The 23,583-nt window shown below is 40.0% G+C and overlaps 1 protein-coding gene across 3 annotated transcripts in view; it reads right to left on the reverse strand.

Annotated features, from left to right (window-relative positions):
* The window catches only part of DOCK4 (dedicator of cytokinesis 4), a 485,013-nt gene that overhangs the window by 255,185 nt on the left and 206,245 nt on the right, over positions 1–23,583 (reverse strand). The window contains exons 3-7 of one of the 3 annotated variants that reach the window (XM_079931089.1): positions 22,000–22,040; positions 19,949–20,004; positions 15,894–15,990; positions 10,015–10,163; positions 1,518–1,602 (exon numbers count right to left, since the gene is read on the reverse strand). In XM_079931089.1, coding sequence (XP_079787215.1) covers positions 1,518–1,602; positions 10,015–10,163; positions 15,894–15,990; positions 19,949–20,004; positions 22,000–22,040 — 428 coding nt within the window. Of the gene's footprint in view, positions 1–1,517; positions 1,603–10,014; positions 10,164–11,842; positions 12,166–13,596; positions 13,629–15,893; positions 15,991–19,948; positions 20,005–21,999; positions 22,041–23,583 lie in introns of those variants that run through there. The other 2 variants (XM_079931088.1, XM_079931087.1) reach the window with 2 other exon arrangements.

Below are 23,583 nucleotides of genomic sequence, written 5' to 3' on the forward strand. Positions count from 1 at the left end.
AGCTATCCCCAGAGAGGTAGGATGTTCCAAAAAGGAGTCGGCTATTTTCCACAGTCACTCCTCCTTGGAACGTGGGGTAAGATGCAGTGGTAACTAGAGCAAAGCAAAGAAACGCCTGGGATACTGGCTTCTTTGATTTGAGGTTTTAAAATAGCTCAGTGAGTATCTAGAGATTAGGTAAAACTTTATACAAATATTAAGAATACGAGGCTACGGGGGCTTCCCTGGTGGCGCAGTGGTTGAGAGTCCGCCTGCCGATGCAGGGGACACGGGTTTGTGCTCTGGTCCGGGAAGATCCCACATGCCGCAGAGCGGCTGGGTCTGTGAGCCATGGCCGCTGAGCCTGCGCGTCCGGAGCCTGTGCTCCACAACGGGAGAGGCCACAACAAGAGGCCCGTGTACCGCAAAGAAAAATAAAGAATACGAGGCTAGAGACTTCCCTGGTGGGGCAGTGGTTAAGAATCCGCCTGCCAATGCAGGGGACACAGGTTCGAGCCCTGGTTCGGGAAGATCCCACATGCTGCGGAGCTACTAAGCCCATGCACCACAACTACCGAGCCTGCACTCTAGAGGTTCGGGATGATCCCACATGCTGCGGAGCTACTAAGCCTGTGTGCCGCAACTACCGAGCCTGCATTCTAGAGCCCGTGAGTCACAACTACTGAGCCCGCGTGTTGCAACTATTGAAGCCCATGTGCCTAGAGCCCGTGCTCTGCAACAAGAGCACCGCAACGAGAAGCCCACACACCGCAACGAAGAGTAGCCCCCGCTCACCGCAACTAGAGAAAGCCTGCGCACAGCAATGAAAACCCAATGCAGCCAAAAAAAAAAAAAAAATACAAGGCAGATGGGACCAGATTCGGGGAACCTAGATGCCAAGTAAATAACTGAACTTCAACCTACCATGTAACTAGACAAAAAACTCAAGTCATGGGTGAGGCCACGATGGGCAAGATGACCAAATATCTCAGGATTATTAACAAGTTTCAGCACTTAGGGATGGCCTGGGGTTTGGGAGAGGTGGGGGATAAGTCTAGCATTTGGAGACCAAGGAAGGGATACTTTCAGGAGTCTGTGCATACAGTGATAGCAGGGCAGGGAGGGGAGCTAACATATTGGTGAGCACTAACTGGAAACCATTAGTCACAACAATATCCTGAAACAGAACAGATAAATATGTATGACTTGTAACCATTCCACTAGACTAGGCAAAATACAAAGATTTCACTAGACTAGGCAAAGTACAAAGATTTGCAAAATAAAACTTAAAACTTCTTTGTCTTTACTTCCTAGTGCCTGGGCATTGAGGGCTCAGTAGGAACGTCAGGGCATTCTGAGGTGGGTAAATTATCTCAGTTTTGTACTTGGGGCATGGTCACCTCAGCTCTCAATTCTCTTTACTTGCTCCAAATTAAACCGGGAACATCCTGTTCTTACAAAATCAAGCAAGTATGAAGAGTGTCATGGAAACCACAAAATTAGCAGTGAGGCTGTGAGCCAAGGATTCCTATACCTACCAATCGGTAGAGCTCAGTAATGCTGATGTCCTCTGGATCCACCATCGCGTACTCTTTCCTAGGCACCAGGTCCAGTCCCAGTTGTCTAGAAAACAGATTGCAAACATTTGGCGGAAGAGTTACCTTGATAGGATATATTAAAAATAATTATCTTTGGGCTTCCCTGGTGGCGCAGTGGTTGAGAGTCCGCCTGCCAATGCAGGGGACACGGGTTCGTGCCCCGGTCCAGGAAGATCCCACATGCCGCGGAGCGGCTGGGCCTGTGAGCCATGGCCGCTGAGCCTGCGCGTCCAGAGCCTGTGCTCCGCAACGGGAGAGGCCACAACAGTGAGAGGCCCGTGTACCCCCCCCCAAAAATAAAATAAAATAAAATAAATTAAAAAAACAATTATCTTTACTGTATCACCCTAACATTCGATATATCACCCACCATGCTTCTCTCACCCATATTTTTTACCTTATATTAACCTCTCACTGTGATTGGAGTAAGTGACTAGGCTGAACACTGGTCATAACTTGAGAAACAGAAGATGACAAAGGCAAGTAAATGGGGTCGGGTAGGAATGGGCTGGCACTCTTGGTGGAGCACTCCTGCCACTCGGTACTCTATGGTGGGGAAACTTTAGCACCCTACAAGCTATTACCACAGAAACTCTTCCTCCTTGTACTGGGGTGGAAACTAGAGATAGACATAATTTTGTTCTAGAAACAGAGTTGAGGAGAGGGAAATGTAGCCTTTAGGATTTGACCTGGCACCAAAATTCCTAGTTATATCCAGAGCTAACACATTAATAATGGGAATCTCTGGCAACACGTGCATGGTCCTTATTCATAGCAAGTTCCGGGGTCAGTCATTAGGAGAAACTCAGTAAAGGCAGGGGACAGAAATTAGGACAGCATAGGTCTACGCCTGGGGTAGCAAAAATGGCTTAATCTCTTACGTCAGGTTTCATTGTGACTGATACGTGAATTACTATGCTAAGAAATATTCTAACGTTATATCCAGCCTCAGTGGGACCAAGTATGGTATCAGATTTGTGATGTCTTACCATGGACAGAGGAAAATGAGTATAATCTTGCCAGTTTCCCTCTAGTGACCTTGATAACCTACTCCTCTCCAGGCATCCACCTTACTACACTGATGTCAAGGCTGTATAATTCTACTCATCTCCGTAACCATCACAACTATCCCAAAGGCTTCATGATGTCTCTCTACCAGACTCCCCTCAATTATCCCACTCCGGGTCACACACTTAATTCTCTGAGGATATTTTGCTCTACATCCCTTCCACATCATTAGTCTCTCTAATACGGAAGCCTTCCTGCATGGCATTTCCAATCATACAACCAAAGCCTTCTCACTTTTGTATTTTAAAAATATCCTAAAATAGATGGAGAGATATACCATGTTCTTGGATTGGAAGAATCAACATTGTGAAAATGACTCTACTACCCAAAGCAATCTATAGATTCAATGCAATCCCTATCAAACTACCACTGGCATTTTTCACAGAACTAGAACAAAAAATTTTGCAATTTGTATGGAAAAACAAAATACCCCGAATCGCCAAAGCAATCTTGAGAACGAAAAAAGGAGCTGGAGGAATCAGGCTCCCTGACTTCAGACTATACTACAAAGCTACAGTAATCAAGACAGTATAGTACTGGCACAAAAACAGAAAGATAGATCAATGGAACAGGATAGAAAGCCCAGAGATAAACCCACACACATATGGATACCTTATCTTTGATAAAGGTGGCAGGAATGTACAGTGGAGAAAGGACAGCCTCTTCAATAAGTGGTGCTGGGAAAACTGGACAGGTACATGTAAAAGTATGAGATTAGATCACTCCCTAACATCATACACAAAAATAAGCTCAAAATGGATTAAAGACCTAAATGTAAGGCCAGAAACTATCAAACTCTTAGAGGAAAACATAGGCAGAACACTCTATGACATAAATCACAGCAAGATCCTTTCTGACCCACCTCGTAGAGTAATGGAAATAAAAACAAAAATAAACAAATGGGACCTAATGAAACTGCAAAGCTTTTGCACAGCAAAGGAAACCATAAACAAGACCAAAAGACAACCCTCAGAATGGGAGAAAATATTTGCAAATGAAGCAACTGACAAAGGACTAATGTCCAAAATTTACAAGCAGCTCATGCAGCTCAATAAAAGAAAAACAAACAACCCAATCCAAAAATGGGCAGAAGACCTAAATAGACATTTCTCCAAAGAAGATATACAGACTGCCAACAAACACATGAAAGAATGCTCAACATCATTAATCATTAGAGAAATGCAAATCAAAACTACAATGAGATATCACCTCACACCGGTCAGAATGGCCATCATCAAAAAATCTAGAAACAATCAATGCTGGAGAGGGTGTGGAGAAAAGGGAACCCTCTTGCACTGCTGGTGGGAATGTGAATTGGTTCAGCCACTATGGAGAACAGTATGGAGGTTCCTTAAAAAACTACAAATAGAACTACCATATGACCCAGCAATCTCACTACTGGGCATATACCCTGAGAAAACCATAATTCAAAAAGAGTCATGTACTAAAATGTTCATTGCAGCTCTATTTACAATAGCCCGGAGATGGAAACAACCTAAGTGCCCATCATCGGATGAATGGATAAAGAAGATGTGGCACATATATACAATGGAATATTACTCAGCCATAAAAAGAAACGAAATTGAGCTATTTGTAATGAGGTGGGTGGACCCAGAGTCTGTCATACAGAGTGAAGTAAGTCAGAAAGAAAAAGACAAATACCGTATGCTAACACATATGTATGGAATTTAAGAAAAAAAAATGTCATGAAGAACCTAGGGGTAAGACAGGAATAAAGACACAGACCTACTGGAGAATGGACTTGAGGATATGGGGAGGGGGAAGGGTGAGCTGTGACAGGGCGAGAGAGAGTCATGGACATATACACACTAACAAACATAAGGTAGATAGCTAGTGGGAAGCAGCCGCATGGCACAGGGATATCGGCTCGGTGCTTTGTGACCGCCTGGAGGGGTGGGATAGGGAGGGTGGGAGGGAGGGAGACGCAAGATGGAAGAGATATGGGAACATATGTATATGTATAACTGATTCACTTTGTTATAAAGCAGAAACTAACACACCATTGTAAAGCAATTATACCCCAATAAAGATGTTAAAAAAAAAATCCTAAAATTCTGTGACCTGCCCAAAACCTCATTAGAGGTTTCATAAGTAAAAACCTGTTATCAATTCAGCACATACTTCAAGCCAGGTACTTCCCCAGCCACCCTGAGGGATTGTTGGTTTTAAGATTACAAGACTGTGGCCCTCTTGACGGTAGGACTTGGCTTTTAGATACTAAAACAGTTTCTCACTTTTCTTCACTTATGTTTCTCTTTAACAAACTTAAAAATCACACTCCCATTCTCTAATTTTTGTTGAACTTTCAAAGCACAAACTCGGTAATTCATTTTCAAAATGCCCATGTCTCCCTGTTAGTTTCTGAACTGTGTCCTCCCAAAATTTGTATGTTGAAGCCTTAACCCCAATATGACTATATTTGAAAAGAGGGACTATAAGGAGATAATATAGGTTAAGTGAGGTCATTTGAGTGAGGCCCTAATCCAACAGGACTGGTGTCCTTAGAAGAAGAAGAGACTCCAGAGATTGTCCTTGTATGGACACAGTAAGAAGGCAGCCATCTGCAAGCCAGCAACAGAGTACTCACCAGAAACTGAATTTGCTGGTACCTTGCTCACGGACTAGTAGCCTCCAGAATTATGAGAAAATAAATGTCTGTTGTTTAAGCCACCCAGCCTGTGGTATTTTGTTATGGCAGCCTGAGCAGACTAATAAATCCCCCTTGCTATACCTCATCAGGGGATTCTGATAGGGTCTGTTCCCCATTCTCCATCCCGTCCCAAGAGAGGACCACTGCACTACAACGTAAGATATCAGAAGACACCAGGTGAGTATTGCTGAGGAAAGATTATCTAGCAAAGGAAAGAGGATATAGGCATACCTTGTTTTTACTGCACTTTGCAGATATTACGTTTTTTTACAAGTTGAAGGTTTGTGGCAACCCTGTGTCAAGCACACCTGTTTGCGCCATTTTTCCAATAGCATTTGTTCACCTCATGTCTCTGTGTCACATTTTGGTGACTCTCAAAATATTTTAAACTTTTTCATTATTACATTTGTTATGGGGATCAATGATCTTTGATGTCACTATCTTAATTGTTTTGACATTTTTTAGTAATAGAGTATTTTTAAATTAAGATATGTATATTTTTAATACATATTGCCGTTGCACATTAATAGACTATAGTACAGTGTAAACATGACTTTTACATGCACTGGGGAATCAAAAAATTTTGTGACTTGCTTTATTGCAATATCCGCTTTATTGTGGTGGTCTGGAACCGAACCTGCTTTACTGCGGCGGTCTGGAACCGAACCTGCTTTATCGCGGCGGTCTGGAACCGAACCTGCTTTATCGCGGCAGTCTGGAGCCGAACCTGCTTTATCGCGGCGGTCTGGAACCGAACGTGCTTTATCGTGGCGGTCTGGAACCGAACCTACTTTATCGCGGCGGTCTGGAACCGAACCTGCTTTATCGCGGCGGTCTGGAACCGAACGTGCTTTACTGCGGCGGTCTGGAGCCGAACCTGCTTTATTGCGGCGGTCTGGAACCGAACCTGCTTTATTGCGGCGGTCTGGAGCCGAACCTGCTTTATTGCGGCGGTCTGGAGCCGAACCTGCTTTATTGCGGCGGTCTGGAGCCGAACCTGCTTTATTGCGGCGGTCTGGAGCCGAACCTGCTTTATTGCGGCGGTCTGGAGCCGAACGTGCTTTATTGCGGCGGTCTGGAGCCGAACCTGCTTTATTGCGGCGGTCTGGAGCCGAACCTGCTTTATTGCGGTGGTCTGGAGCCGAACGTGCTTTATTGCGGCGGTCTGGAGCCGAACCTGCTTTATTGCGGTGGTCTGGAGCCGAACGTGCTTTATTGCGGTGGTCTGGAGCCGAACGTGCTTTATTGTGGTGGTCTGGAGCCGAACGTGCTTTATTGCGGTGGTCTGGAGCCAAACCTATCTCTGCAGTGTGCCTGCATACAACCACATGTGAATCATGGCACTCACCTCCTTCCCCATGTCACGTTCCATGAGGAGCTGCCCTACCATACTTTCTTCTGGGAGGGGCAGGGGGCAGCTGAAGTAGTTTAGTCATCTGACCATCTCCCCTTCCCGAGCCACACCTGACTGGCCCACAGGTAGGCACTGACCAAAGGACAAATAACCCCTGGACTGGCCAGCAGCTCATGAGCAGCTGGTATAAAATGCTCAGTTTGAACATGAATAACGGATACTGGCTGTCAATGAGAACCTAGAAATTCACATAGCATCAACCATCTGAGAAACATGAAGGACAAGTGATCTACATCACTGCAGAATGACTGAGTTAAGACCAACTCCAGCAGCAGAGGTTCTGGAGCAGGTGTGGGATCCAGAACCTTCCTCAGCTTTCAGGCCCCAGGAGCTGGTGATCTGCAAGTCTTTTCCTCTCATAAGGCTTGGATTATTCAACTTCTGCTGGCTTCCTGGCGTCCTAGCTGTGTGAAGAGACTTTGATATGTTTCTATTTTGTTCTGTTAATTCCTAGGTATATCCTTAGGATAACCCTCCCACTGTGTGAGGCTTCTAAGCTCACAGAAGAGGATCAGGACAGTGCTCTAAAAAACAAGAAGAAATGAGGCAAAGAGGGAAGGAACAGGATGGAAGGAGAGGACCTAGGACATGGGACGCCAGCAAGGGAAATGGGTGGGTGGGGGGTTAGTTTTATATTAACTCAGTCACTGAACTACTTTGGGACATCAGGAAGGAAGAATGAATGGGTACTCCCTCCTGTATCATTATCACGGGAAAATCAAAGGACAGCACAGGACTCTACGGAGAACTGAGACAGGTGCTATTATTTTAAGTCTGTTCGAGGCTTCCAGGTGAGAACACTTCTTCTGATGGCCCCTTTAGGGAACAAGATGGGTTATCTCCTCCCCCTCCCCCTCCCCCCAAGCTTCCTCCATCTAGAGGGCTTCTCTTCACCACTCTTCAACGGTTTGACATACAACTTGAGATTGAACACATCTTTCACTTATGTTCATCCTGAGATCTACATGCTGACAGACAATTTTGCAGAACAACTTAGTTTAATATGCAAGAGAATTATCTGAATTTGCTTTCCACTTTTGCTTTTCCACTCAGTAAGAAAACTATATTTAAAGGAATACAGTAAATGCACAATCTGTAAACTGTAAGTCATTTTAAATAAGCTGTCAAAGAAATTCAAAGGAAACAGAATGAGACCTCAGAAAATTCATGAATTTGAGGATGATCTAAATAAATTATATTGCTCACTTTCATGCATCAATGTTTTACCAACTTACCATAAATTAGCCAAAGAACTGCCCAAAGTACAAGCTAGAACTTACATGAGTCCAAACTGAGCCATGATTCAGTCATAATTAATGTTTTTCCCTCCTTTCCCTTCTTTATGTCATCATCTTCCTTCCTAAAACTGAAAAAGTATCATCTTCTTGCCTGCTCTATATTTCTAAGCTATTTTTGATAAGCTAACTTCATCCAACTTTCTTCCTATTTACAAACTAGTCTTTTAAAGGAGGATCAGCACAATGACTAAGAGCCAATATAATTCAGAGAAAGCTCAAAGTTTGCTCAAAACAAACAAACAAAAAACACATGAAAGATGGGCAGCCTAAGTCATGGTCAAACAGTCTTCAGGGGCTTCCCTGGTGGCGCAGTGGTTGAGAGTCCGCCTGCCGATGCAGGGGACATGGGTTCGTGCCCCGGTCCGGGAAGATCTCACATGCCGCGGAGCAGCTGGGCCTGTGAGCCATGGCCGCTGAGCCTGCGCATCTGGAGCCTGTGCTCCGCAACGGGAGAGGCCGCAACAGTGAGAGGCCAGCGTACCGCAAAAAAAAAAAAAAAAAGTCTTCAGATCTACCCCTCAAAGTGCTACCCCATCTCACACAGCGAGACCAGAGGCTCCATGCATGTGGCTGGCAAATCATCTCTCTCAGGAAGTGCTATGTGCTTTGGATCATGTTGCCCTGGAGCGGAAAGGGGCCTTGGATCTCTTCTAGCTCAACTTACTCCTTCGACAAGTGAGGAAACTGAAGTCAAGGAGGGCTCTGGAATTTGCCTCCCATCGTAGAAAAGCAGAGTTCCGAGTACAATGTCTTGCTGCATTCCAAACCTGCTCTTGTTTTTGACTCCCCAGAAGGAATAAATCTCCCTGAGATAAATGAGTTAGGGCTGCTCTCCCGACTGTCGGTAAAAGGATGAATGGCACAGCTCACTCAACGAAATACCAGAAGGACTCTGGATGAGACAGAGGTTTAAAATGTGTTAGTGGGTCCACGTCTTCATACCTGTAATATGTGATATCTTGGCAGGAAACAAAACTGGCTTCTGATAAAGCGACTTTCTATGGTTAGAGGAAGCACACTCTCGTTTCAGATCAGTTTTTCCAGATTCAGCAAGAGGCAAATTTATCTGTGGTGCACATTTTACTGCCTTTTCCTTTTTCTGTCGGCTTTTCTTTTATTCTGTTGCCCTAAGATCCTTTGAAGGTCCAAATAGCAAATGGGGATTTGGGGAGAGGAAACGGAGGGAGGCTATGACCTTGTAGGATACCGAGGGACCATTTACCATCCTTAAACTTAAGCCCATACAAGCCTAACTAACATCATAGTCAAAGCTGGTTTATTCTAATTTCTCCCCCATATATTAACATTCATACTTAGCACAATCAGCCTTCATCAGAGCTTTAAGTGATTAGAGATACTATTTAAAGTGCTTGGCTGTTATTGTAGATTAGTCACTCACAGTTTTATTTAAAAGTAAATCTTGGTCAAGAGCAGCTTTTTTACTGAGCTCTCCCAAGTAGCTCCTCAAAGAGACTAATATGTATACACAGGCAGAATCAGGGCAATAAGGAGAGCACGCCCCCTCCCACCCAGGGTACCTGTCCTAAGACTTTTAACAGAAGCTATTAGCATTAGCGTATCCCTCCAGATTACACCAACGACCTACTGCCACAATAAAGAAGAGGAATATATTTAGAAGGAAATTCACATGCCAAACCTAAAGCCTTGAAACAAGATGAATTTTTAGCAGACGCCATATCTGATTGACCCCAGTGAATACTTTGTATTTCATGAGCATTTGCACACTGTCAGAGCACACAGGGCAGTAGAGAACCGACAATGTCCTGGGACCCCCACCAGCCCTAGAGGATGCAGTTCTTGACTCTACTAGTGAGAGTTTGCACTAAGCCCCCCAAAGCGGAAAGATGGAAAAGCCTCCTCTGGTGTCTTCCAGAGATAGGACTGCATAGTGGCTCACACCTGTGTTGCAGTCACATCTGTTGTGTTCAGCCACCAGAGACCACCCCCTCAGCGGCCAGTACTCACTCGTTGCCCCAGTCCAGGCGGGCGGTGATGTGGCGCTTCACATCCTTCATCCGATCGTGGGTGAGATGCCCCACAAGCACCTGCCGCCGCAGATCCAGGATTTCATTCATGATGTGCCACAGCCGGTGGAAGAGATCGCCTTCATTTCTCTGGGAAATACACAAATGCGGAAATTCAATGATCAGTCACTGAGACATGGGGTAACCACAGAGGAAATGGGGGGCAGTCCTGCTTACCCTCTGTGTGCTGGCCACTCTGTGGACAGATTCTCCATTAACAGACAAACTCTCCCCTCGGGTCCTCAAATGCACTCATTGCTCTACAAGCTTTCATCCCATTTCACAATGCTGTTCTCCTGCCCAAGAATCCAACTTCACTTCTCAGACTCCCCAACACAGACATTGTGTCCCAGGGTCCTCACTAAGCCTCCACACCCAAGCTTGGTCTCTGGCTTTACTTACTCTGCTTCCGTTTCCACCTCAAATCCTCTTTCTTTAGCTCCATCCAATTCTACTACCCTTCAAGGCTCCACCCGACCTCCACCTCCCTCAGGAAATCTTCCCCTTACAACTCTTGCTCACATTCTTTTTTCCCCTTCTCTGAAGTATGCCTGCATGTAATTAAAGCCAATTCAACAGAAAACACGGTTTTCCAATTATTTCTTACATGTTGGTCTTAATGCTTTACTGTGTTCCCATCAGAAGCTGGGTACACAGAGGGCTCTCACACTCGTTCATTGATGAATTTTCACTGCCATTATCTGGTCAGTATTTAGACTTAAAAAGAAATGTTTTCTTTCTTACTTGTTGAACATTCATGTAAATTCAGGCTAATCTCCTGTGAAATTCATCAAGCGAGGAGGCTTAGTTGGAAAAAAGACAGGTTAAACTCCTGGCTTCAAATCTCGGTTTTGCCACTCACTAGTTTTATAGGCTTTGAGTATGGCTTTTGCCATCTGTGAAACAGGCACAGTACTAACTTCCTGTAAGGTTATTTTATGGATTAGAGATAACATTTGTGAAGAGACCCCAAGAGTATACTGATTAAGAGCACAGACTTGAAAGACAAACTACCTCAATCTGCATTGAAATTTTGCCCTTCACTGACTGAAAAACCTTTGGCAGTGTATTAACCTCTTTGTGCTTCTTTTCTTATCTGTAGAATGGCTATCATAGTACCTATCTCATAGGCTTGCTATAGGGATTGATGACTTCATATATTAAAACTCTGAGAACAATGCTTGGCCCAGAATAAATATCATGTAAGTAACAGCTGCTACTAATGCTGTTATCATTAATGTTCTGATTCAGAATAAACCCTCTTATAAATATTGTGTCTTTATCAAAATCTAAATGTATGTCTCTTCCCCAGAGATATTTAGGGTAAACCTTTTATAAGTATTTCATCTTCCATCAACCCTTCATCTTTCTTAAGAAGAAGCCATGCTTTTACTTTCTACAAAAATTATTAGTAGGCTATGTGAATAGTGGTACGAAAGTATTGAGATGATCGTTCATCTAAAGTCCTCTACAGAGATACGCTGCCAGAAATACCAAGTTCTGGGTGATGGGTAAAGATGGTCAGTCATAACATTCTTTTTCTTTTTTTCTTTTTTTGGTAAAAAGTAGTGATGGATCTTCTGCTTTATCAATGCTTGGTGACTGGAAGAGCATTTTCATGTACTGCGCAGGTTAGGCAATGTGCCAGCTGACCAAGAAGGATTCTCCACGACACCATCCCTGTCCTCTGAGATATCAATAATCTTGCTCTCAACTCCTAGAGCATTCTCTTGAGCCTGTTCTTCTATAACCTCTCACTCTTTACTCACATTATACACCCCCATACAAGTCATTCCAAAGGTGCTGTAATGTTTTAAGTCACTGGTCAGTGTCTGTGTTCTTCACCTGGTGTAAGCTCCCAACCACAGTAGCTGAGACTGCACTACGTAGCCCCAGCAGCTGAAGAATGAAGGAAGGAATACCTTGATTTAGAGCTGTTAGTTTTGGTGGATCTTGAGAGGCGGGTTCTGTTTAGATCATATAAAAGAACAAGCAGGGAAGATCAAGAAAAACTTGAGGAGGATGGACCTAGAGATCATCATACTAAGTGAAGTAAGCCAAACACAGAAAAACAAACATCATATGATTTCACTTATGTGTGGAATCTAAAAAAAATGTTGCAAATGAACTTATTTACGAAACAGAAGGAGACTCACAGACACAGAGAACAAACTTACAATTATCAAAGGGGGAAAGTGGGGGGGATAAATTAGGAGTTTGGGGTTAACAGACACATACTACTATATATAAAACAGATAAACAAGGACCTACTGTATAGCACAGGGAACTATATATTCAGTATCTTGCAATAACCTATAATGGAAAAGAATCTGAAAAAGGATATATATATATATATATATATATATATATACACACACACACATACATATACATATATATAACTGAATGACTATGCTGTTCACCTGAAACTAACACAACATTGTAAATCAACTATACTTCAATTAAAAAATTAATTTAAAAAATTAAAATTAAAAAAAAAAACTTGAGGAACTCTGTGGTCAGAAAGAAAAGTTCACTTGAGTCAAAGAAATTACATAAGGAAAATATAAGTCAAATCTCATGCAGCTGGGGAGAGAGTCAGCTCTGCTTAAAATGACTGTCACAGTGTGAAAGTCACTTGTCCTGCTCTTGGGGAAGGCGTTCTGCAGTTGTCCAGAAGAATGGGCTTGATTTCCTAATAATGTCGCCTCTAGTTCTTAAGTCTAAGAGAACATTGAGCTGAGAAGAAGTCAGATCCTTTATAAAAGGAAAACAAGTTGGTCCGCTTTCCCTTTCAGGAAGAGGTGGCAGGAACAGTGACACACTGCAGTCCTGACCAGCAAACCCTCCCTACTCGTGCATGAAAACAGTACATATCTGTTTTGACAGCTAGTCAGAAAATGATGCTTCTTTAAAAACTGGATTTTAAAAATTGGATAGTTATGAAGACTGTTCAGGAAACGGGAAGAATGCTTTTGATTTAATGTCAAATGAAAAAGGTAGGGTACAATATTAAACACTTAAAATAGAAAAATACCTAAACATTTTTACAATATATCAGAAAATGTCTGCAATATTTTTTGCAAAAAGTGAACTGTAAATATTTTAGTGTTGTAGAGAATGGGTAAGTTTTGATTTGCCTCAAGATGAAAATAATATAATTTCTGGAGCAGCAGACCTCAGTTTACAGCCAGGCTTTCCCACTTAGCATGGGACTCTGGATAGATTATCTTTGATGAGCTTCGAGAATAAAAACTACCTGGCAGAGTCCCACAGAAGACAGATGTGAAATACCCACCCAAAGGCCCGCACGAATGTACTTGGTAAAAGATGGCTGCTGTATTTCTCCTAAACGTTTTGTGGTTAGATTACTGATACTTTATTAAGTGATATTTTAAAGGACATTAATTAGGCCATTACCAATGTTATTAAAAAGAGCAAATAGCATTTCTCAAGCATCTGCCATGTGCTTTTTTATGCTAAATGTCCTACGTATATTAAGTATATCTCATATACTACTTACAATTGACAAGATATTAGTGGCTCATCAAGCACCTTCCAGTGGAGAAGCTTCCAGTGGAGAAGCTAGCCTTAAAACTGTTAGGAAAGACCACAGACAGTACCCCAATACACTCAAGCATGATGAACTTGAACCAAAACATTTAGCAAAAACGTTTACATCAGGAAAAGAGAAACCAAAAGGTCCAACAGAGTCAAGTCAGCCTCCTTCTCAAGGTCAAAAATCTGGTACTTCCAGGTTAAACTTTATATTTTTTCCTAATAGAACTGACTACCATTCCAGTATCCAAGGAAACTTTGAAAAAATTCTCTCTCTGTCTCCGTCACTTAGGACGGTAGGAGGTGAGAAGGTTACTTCTAGAGCTTACAACACATAGGTTTTCAAGCCAATCAAGTATGTCCCCAAAATAGATGCTCGCAGCCTCAAAAGCAGGCAAAAATAGCTAGATAAGGAAGAATCAAGTGGAAATTCAACTCTGTTCCTCACCAGCAGCTACATAAAAGGAAAAGTGCTGGTGCCTTAGCTCAGCTAATGGTTGACACTTACACTGTCATTATTTTTATAGTGGGTACTTAGGATGCAGTGATTTGAAAATTTTACATAGTTTCATTTTCCATGTTAGTGTCAGGTACAATATTAAATGAAATAATACTTGGGTTTTATATTCTTTCCAACACAAATTTTTTTAAATCTAAAAAGGAGATCTGCATTTCCTTTGTAGTCTCCCAGCACAGAGCCCTTGAGTTCAGTTATCTTGACAGTGCATTTACCTCACCCCAGCAAAGCCTAGACACTGTGTTTCATCTAAGATCATCTTGTGGATTTTAGTAGTGAGCCCTAATGCCACCAGCTCCAGGAGGGCATGGAGAGAAATCCAACATCAAAAGGGTTTTTATTAGTGACTTTTCAAGATTTTCTTTCCTCAATGAACTATCCTATTGCATTTTCTTTTTTTAATTAATTAATTTATTTATTTATTTATTTTTGGCTGCACTGGGTCTTCATTGCTGCACACAGGTTTTCTCTAGCTGTGGCGAGCAGGGGCTGCTCTGCGTTGCGGTGCGTGGCCTTCTCATTCTGGTGGCTTCTCTTGTTGCAGAGCATGGACTCTAGGCGTGCGGGCCTCAGTAGTTGTGGCTCGCGGGCTCAGTACTTGTGGCTCACAGACTCTAGAGTGCAGGCTCAGCAGTTGTGGCACACGGGTTTAGTTGCTCCTCGGCACGTGGGATCTTCCCAGACTAGGGCTCGAACCCATGTTCCCCTGCATTGGCAGGTGGAATTTTAACCACTGCGCCACCAGGAAAGTGCCCCTACTGCATTTTCTATGTAGCAGAAAATAAAAACGGTCATTTTGTGCCCATGTCCCTCACTAATTTGGATTTTCTCCTTGACAGGCTATTTCAAATCATTTTGTCAGGATAAGTACACCTTTGTATTTTGAGCACATCCCTTCAAATGATTAAGCTGTTCTATAAATTCCTTTGAAAATCAGAGAAGAAATAAATTCATCTTCCCCAAAATGTCACCCCCAATTCCCCATATACAGTGGTTCAGAGTGAGGGGAGGGTACTAGATTTACATCGGAATCCCAGCTCAGCCATTTTCCAACTACTTGGCTTCCAGCAAGTTCTTCACTCTCGGCCTCATTTTCCTCATTTGTAAACTCAGGATGATCATAGTCTTTTATTTCCTTGAGTGGTAGTAAGGATTAAATGAGATACTACATATAGAGTACTTCCCACAGGGTTTGCACCACAGAAGACTCTCAGTAAGTACAACATGTAAATAGGTATATATATATATATATATATATATATACCCAAAACACTGACCCCTTTTTTCCCCAAGAAACATTCCTTTCTCTTGTACATTTAGAACATTCTCATTGATTCTGGCTAAGCAGCCTATCATTTTTATTATACTTGAATAATTTATAGAGAATTAGAACATAAAAAATACCACCAATATGAAAATTGTATTGAAAATAAGTTTAGTTCCCCCTGAAAATTAAATGTATTCAGAAAGCCTGACCCTGGTTCCATGTAAACCATCCTATTTGATTAGATGCCAGGAAAGTGACCTTTTGCCTTCGTGCGGCTTGAAAAAGAACTTGCAAAATCCATTCTAGATGGACACAGGGATTAAAGCAACACTGAGTCTTATTAAGCTCTCTATCCCTAATTCCTGGAGGAGTACTAGTGACTTACAGCATGTGCTCAAATGCTAGTTGACACTCCTGTTCAGATATTTCTTAAAACAATTCTTTATCGGAAACATGATGCCATTAAAAAGTTACGTACCACATAGAGTTGTTTCCACATGGTTCCCCAGTCTCTTAATGTTGATGTCATTTCTGTGATAACAGAGTCTTCAGTGGGAATAACCATTTCAAATTGTCTGTGAAATTGAACAACAACAACAAAGTGTATATGCAAATGACATAGGCAATAATCTTAAACACTCTAAAAGGCCAACCAGGAAAGGAAGCTGCAGAGTTATTTTTGGTTCTGCAGACAGTAACCGGGATCCGATCATGAACTTGTGTGAGGAATGTAAAGTGGGTTACGGCAGTACCATAACAGAACGACCAGCCACTTTATCCAGATCAAGTCTGAGCAGTGTGGTGGTGAAGCAACAATAGCAGAAGAGTTCTGCTCCAGCCACAGTTTGACCTCTAAAGAGCAACTCGTTTAACTTCTCCAAGTCCCAAAGTCCTTGTGTGTAACATGAGGTCTCCAGGCTACAGAAACTGTGAGATGGCTTTTGCCTTCCAAGCTCTATGACTATAGGACTCAAAGGGAGGGACAGGCTCATTCAACGATCAGGCTTTGATGGCTGCAAACATCTAAACTAACTCACCGTTATAAACAACTAGACACTGATATACTGACTGAACACTCACTTGTTCTCATTAACACTTCATTTTCATGACTTGCCAACAAGACCATGAAAAATGATTACTACTATCAGTAATGTTGTCATGCATCACAGAACTTATTAAGGGTTTGACATCACAGATATTTGAATATCCATTGCAGAACGCTCTGCTCCATGATTAGGGTAATATATTTCTCCTATTTCTTTTCTAAACATCAGAAACGATACTTGGAAAATATTCATACCAATATCTAGCAGGGTATGTATGGTGGTCCTAATATTAAGGAGATGTAGAAGGAGATGGAGGGAAAAAACAGAAGATTGAATTGGTCTTCTGTATTCTATCTTTGACATACAATAACCTTTTCTTCTCGTCTCTAGTTTCTTTTTTCAAATTCTTCCAGTTTCTGCGCAGCTTAAAATGGGTAAGTGCCTATTAATACTACAGCTTCTCAAAAGAATGCTAACTGACTGTACTGATGGGGATTATCTCTTCATTTGAGTATTTTTTTCCAAGGACAATATCTAATATGTAGACACTGAACCAGGTTACATGGATGATCAAGGGAAAGTTACTTCGTAGCATGAGGCTAATAACTGCTCTGCATTCCTTTTTGACGTTATGTCCAAAGTGCATATAATTTTTTTTGTAAAGTTTTCTTGACAGCAAGTATGGGAATTAAAATCTTGCCTCGATTTCTTCACCAACAGAGCCTCTTCTCCTCATTTCATACTGCTGCTAAAGTACTGACCCTGTGAATGTTTTACTCCTTTCTAGAGCTTACACACTGCTGAAAACATAAAGCTGGGCTGTAAAACTAGAAATAAAAGTAAACAGTAATATATGAACTGTGACATATATAGAACCTTTTATCAAGTCTATATAATATGACATTTTTAAATGGTAGTGCATTTATTTTGCTTTTGAAGCAGCTGTTGCAATTTAAAGGATGAATATCTGGAGACAGAGACTATAAAATGATAGAATGCAAGGTCAGGAGGGAACAGTGAATTTCCAGGAAAACTCAACAACCTACTTAACATCTAAAAACTGAAATGACCTCAGCAGGAATTAAACAATAGAGAAGTGACCTCACAAACTGTAATTTAAGGACCCCTGTCAGTCCTGCATTGCTCTGAAGACCCAGGAAAGAACATAAAGGCAATTCAGTCTGTGGGAAGTTGATTTGGGGTTTGTTCAACCAAAATGTAAATTTTTAAGAAGCACAGAATTGCCATTTTAGGTGAGGCAGCTGTTTCCTTTTAATTATACCAAAATCAACATTCAAACAGTCTGTCATAAGTAGTTGCCCCTGAAATTATATTTTGTTCAGTTATTCTGAGAGGAACTTTGCAGCTATTTCATCCTGGTGGGCAATCAGGGTGCTAATCCCCTGAAAATAAGGCAGGTAACATCAAAATCCCAAAGAGGTTCCTCTCTGGGAAAGCAATCACCTGGCAACACGTGTTCTTGAATGTTTTCAGGCTAAAGTTTTTCTTCCAGTTAATAGTCCTAGAACCTAAAGTCTCAATGAATTCCAACATTTTTTTTTTTAAGAAAATAAATTTTGGTTCTACCCTGAAGTTCTCTTGCTGTATAATGCTTATCATGCCCTCTTTCAGGTGGAGAACCCACAACCAAGTCTTAAACTTACACGACCAAATTCTGAGACACCTTTACCCATATTTAAACTTCCTCGGACTCAAGGGAGCCAGATACTCACCACTTACTGGCTAGGACAAAAATAAAAATAAAAAAATAAAAGAAGATACTTGTTTCAATTAAAATTATGTCCCACCCCAATACAGTTTGAGAGAGAGGACTTTCACTGGGTGAAGTGATGCTTGACGTTTTTGCTAGCATCTTCTCTTTTCTCTTCCTCGGTCAGAGTATAAGATGGGGGCTGGGTGGCCCTCTGCTCTGGAGAGTTGAGGGGATCAGGGTGGGGCTTGGGGCAAAGGCAGCAAAGAACTCTGGCTGCAGGGGGTCTGCTCAAGTGGACTCTTTAAGGGACAGGGTAGAAACCCTGGGTTTCAACATTGCCTAGACCAGATCACTAGGGCAGAAAGGTCAGAACAAAGAGTAAGCATGTGTTTTCTGGAGTGTCCCTTGGTTTACTTGAAGGGAGGTGGATAGAGCCTGGTGGAAGAATTCCAAAAGGATTAATAACTCTGCTTGACTCACTTCTGGTGGATTATAACTGCACAACATTTCTGACGGACACACATTTTTTAAAAGAGTAATAGTAGTGGTAATTATTAGTATTAGAATTATGTTTTTAATCTACTGTTTTAAATAATTACTACTACTATCAAAATAATAATAATAATACTGCTTAAAGTAACTGACATATATAAGACATATAACATAAGGATCTCCTAGACTCTTTAAGTTTTATCCACATACTCAAAGTAGTTATACCATATACTCTCAGCCATCTGAAGAAATTATTTCACTGAGCTAAGATTTAATACTCTACCTTTATAGAGAGTGGATATAAGAATCACCCATTTGAATAGCCTCCATGGAACTTTTCCGGTAAAAATAAAGTTTGAAGATATAATTTAATATGCTTTAAAATGTGCTTTAATAATTTAATAAATTCCTATTTTTTGCTATTTGATGAATAATGAAATTTTTATGGTACAACCTGCATTGTTTCTTTTGTCATAAAATGAAAATTATTCAGTGATCCAATGCATATTCCTTGTGACATTGGCAGCAAATATTTGGATTCACTTAAAATGAATAATCTGCTTATGTTAACCACTTAAATAAGCAAGTGCTACTCTTTCATTCTGTGATATTGTATTTGAATAATCTTTTATCATAACAGCTGTTTTAAGTCCTTTTGGACACAGACTGGGAAAAACTTTTCAAATATATCAGAAATCCTAAGTGATCAATGAGCTCAATCAAACAAACAGCACAGAAATGATGTTCTCTGAAGCAGAATAGCGGCTTTGTGAAATGGTCACACAAGGATATGGTATTAACCCCAAACAGGAAAATAATGGCAGACTTGGCTGCTTATAATTCAGTAGTGAATCTAGGAAATTCCTGGGGTTGAGACATGACTCAGCATTTGATGGGTGTGACTGCCATGCTTCCCTACACAGCAGGAAACCAGGAAAAACCAACTCTTTTTGCTTAAAGCAGAAACTAACACACCATTGTAAAGCAATTATACTCCAATAAAGATGTTAAAAAAAAAAAAAAAGGTTAGGCCCATTCCATGATTTCTGGACAATGAGAGACCTCCAGAGCCCTAGATCCTACTGTTGTCCAACACACAGACGTGGTTCTTGAATTTTCTCCGCCAACTGCCTTAGTGTAATCTGTCTTTATCAAACAACACAGACAATGGCATGCTTTTCTATAGTTCATTTTTCAAGACAATTACTAAGTCTTCAAATTCCAAAATAAGTAATGGTTCTATGAAAAATCCTTCAACTATTAATAAAATTCATTTCTTACCCTTTGTTCTTTACACATGCATTTTTCAAGTGAACGTAGCTGGAAGGAAATATACCCTGGAAGAGAAAACATGCAGGTTATGGTTCTAGCTGTCTATTACAGCAGAGTTAGTTTTGTAAGTCATATGTATAAAATATAGCCACACGACCATAACAATACTAGGAAGAAGGACTCTCTAACATATTCTTTAGGCTAAATCTATTGTAGCTTAGACCCATTCATTTTATTTTCTACTACTTACCAGTGTACAAATTTAATGATACTTTAAAATAAATATAATCAAAAAATTAAATCCCACTCAAAAGTATATTCTTTATAAAACAGAAAATTTTTATATTTTCAAGAATTCTATATAGAAAGCATGTTGAATAAGAATTTTTTTTTAATACTCCAGTATTGAAAGAAGGGGGTTTTTGTTTGTTTGTTTTTGTTGTAGTTCTTTTTCTTCTCTCCAAAAATACTCATGTGTCTATTTAAAAATATATACTAAAAAATACCACTATGAATCTGGAAACAATCTGTGTATTACATGTGAGGGAAGATCTTTGATGAAAACATAGCAGCAATTAATCACCAGACTGCCATTTTGACGGAATAAAAATTAAACAAAAGAAGCCATGCTAGCTTAAAGCCTTTTATTGTAGGGAAAAGCTAGGGCAAGGAAATTATTCCTTTGTTCTAAATGAGAAATTGAAAAAAACATTAAAAAGAAGAGCATCAATTTTATTATCCATTAAACAACAATATTCTCTCAATGATTTTTTAGGTACAATTAAATGACAAATTCAATTAAATATTTAGGAAAACAAATGTCATTTGAATACATTATCACCACTGTGGATCCAAGGATAATATAAAATTTAACTAGCAAGTTCTGTAATATACAACAGTAGTAAATAGGTATATAGGTTAAAAAAATAACTTTTTTTTTCCTTTGGAATTTAAATTTACCTTAATATGGTAGGAATAACAAATAGAGTAATTATAGTAATTAACAAGAAAAAGTCAGAACTTGAGGTTCAAAGGGTAACAGAAGTAACAAACCATAACATATTTTTTCTCAAGCATGTACTAAATGAAAAATTAAATACTGAAGCTACATTTGCATGTGCCTGCAGATGTCCAAAAATAACTTTAAATGAGGGTAAAAGTACCAGGCTCTCCTTTAGAATGGCCTAAAATAAATGAAATAAAGTAATAAACACAGTTGGATGATCCGGAAAAAAGGTATATTTAAGCAGAAAGGCAGACAAAAGAGTTTAGACTGCTTATATTAGACTTTGGTAATGAGAAATGATACAATTTCTTATCTACAATCCTAGTAAAACCAGAATTAAACCGAAAAATGAACATGACATGTAAAAAAATATTAGAGAAATGTGGGTAGCATGGGTAGATTAGAACAAAGTATTAGAAAAAATATAGATATTAGCGAGGATTAGTGTCAAAATCATAAACTACATAAATGAAAGGTAAAAGAAAAATCATATTACTTCCTACTATAATTCCTTAGGATTTATATAAATATATAAAGGATAATGAGTCTTAGTTTTTGTCTGTAATGGTAAGAAAGATGGACTCTTTATATGATTTTCCCACATTTCAGCTCCTCAAATCCAAAGGGACTCTTAACATACCCTACAATAAACCTGTTTCTCCACACCAACTTTTTACAAATGATACCACAGAAAACTTAAAGATTAAATACCTCTATTCAGTGTTTCTTTTGGAATATATATATTTCCCCTGCCTGAATTTTACTTTCACTCTCTGTGAAACTAACACTTCAAAAAGATTTTTTTGTATATATAGTAAGCCTATTAAGGTCTTCTCAGTATAAATTTCAAGAGCTACATAGGATTATCATTTGAATAGCATGTCTTAACTATAATCCAAGTTCAAAAGAATTTCCAAAATTATGAAAATCTGTATTGCCATTTAGTATTTCAACTAAGAGTCCCAACTGTAATTTCAATTGTATAATGAAATAAAGAAAAATAACTGTCTTTCTTAAAAATCCCATAATTATGGTTAAAAGCAACAATTTTTACCTTGATATTTGGGTTTTTTAAGGCAAATCCTCTGTACCAGCCTGTGGAGAAATAATCATGGTCATATTTCAATAAATCATTACAATACTTTGAAGAAATGATTAGAAATCAATCTGTCCTTTACTGATGGAATTTTACCTTACATATAAATATTCTAGGTATAAACATAATGGGGGTTGGGATTAGGCTCGACTAACAGTCAAGTGACTACTAGTTTAAGTCTTCTATTAATAAAATCATTTACAAATTGTATTGGAAATACACATGAAAAATAGAAGCATGCATAACGGAAATAGAGGCTTTGGAATCAGAGTATTGCGCTTAAATTCTGGCTTTGCTACTTATTAGCTGTTGAATCTTGGGCAAATTAATTGACCTCTCTGAGCTTAGTTTCACTTCATTTTATAAAACGCTACACTACATCCCAGGGAAATTCAAAAATCTACACAAGATTTAACATAGTTCCAAATTCTCTTTGCCTGACTACAAAGCCCAGACTCTACCATCAAAGCATAGTGCTCAGCCAGCAGTTCTGTAGTGAATTCACACATTTCTTCAGCTTACTGTCTTGGGTTAGGATCAGTCTGATAGCCTAAGAAGAGTGAAGCCAAGTCTCATCTACTAAGAGAACTAATGGCACTCTTTCATCCACACATAGTTTTTATTCTGTAGAATGCCTATTACTTAATCTCCAAGGAACTCTGAATCAATTTTACGGCACTATCCTTAATGGGGAACATATCTTTTTATAGTTTAAAACAATTACAGGGTGTGTATATATATATATACATATATAGATAGATAGATAGATAGATATTTATATGGTTAATATATAGCCCCCTATAAATGTATTATTTTCAATTTATTTTTTCTTCAAGAACAAAAACCATTTTGCTTAGTGGTAAGAAATTATTTTTATCATGTAACAAATGTTATATGGAATTGAATCTGTTTTTGATTAATAGAACTTTTAGAAAGAAGTATTTGTGATTTGCATTTAAATACTTTTGTTCCTCATAAGTTTTCTCAAAAGAATATATTGTAAAACATCATTTTGAAATCAATCTGGAGAGAACAGAATGAATTGAGAAATGGAATCTCTATAATGTCAGGGTTTACTATATCCCTTAAAGACATCCATCCAAGAAATATAGCCATTCTTAAACAACTATTTTAACAGAAACCAAAACTTTTTGAGAATTGCAGATATGTCATAGAGAGGTCTCTGTCCAACTACAGCATACAGAAAGGTTTTCAGGTTATAAAACAGCTCCCAGGGGCTTCCCTGGTGGCGCAGTGGTTGAGAATCTGCCTGCCAATGCAGGGGACACGGGTTCAAGCCCTGGTCTGGGAAGGTCCCACATGCCGCGGAGCAACTAGGCCCGTGAGCCACAACTACTGAGCCTGCGCGTCTGGAGCCTGTGCTCCGCAACAAGAGAGGCCGCGATAGTGAGAGGCCCGCGCAGCGCAATGAAGAGTGGCCCCCGCTCGCCGCAACTAGAGAGAGCCCTTGCACAGAAACGAAGACCCAACACAGCCAAAAATAAATAAATAAATAAATAAATATATAAATTAATTAATTAA

Source organism: Stenella coeruleoalba (genome assembly GCF_951394435.1).
Source record: "Stenella coeruleoalba genome assembly, chromosome: 9".
Taxonomy (NCBI): Eukaryota; Metazoa; Chordata; class Mammalia; order Artiodactyla; family Delphinidae; genus Stenella; species Stenella coeruleoalba.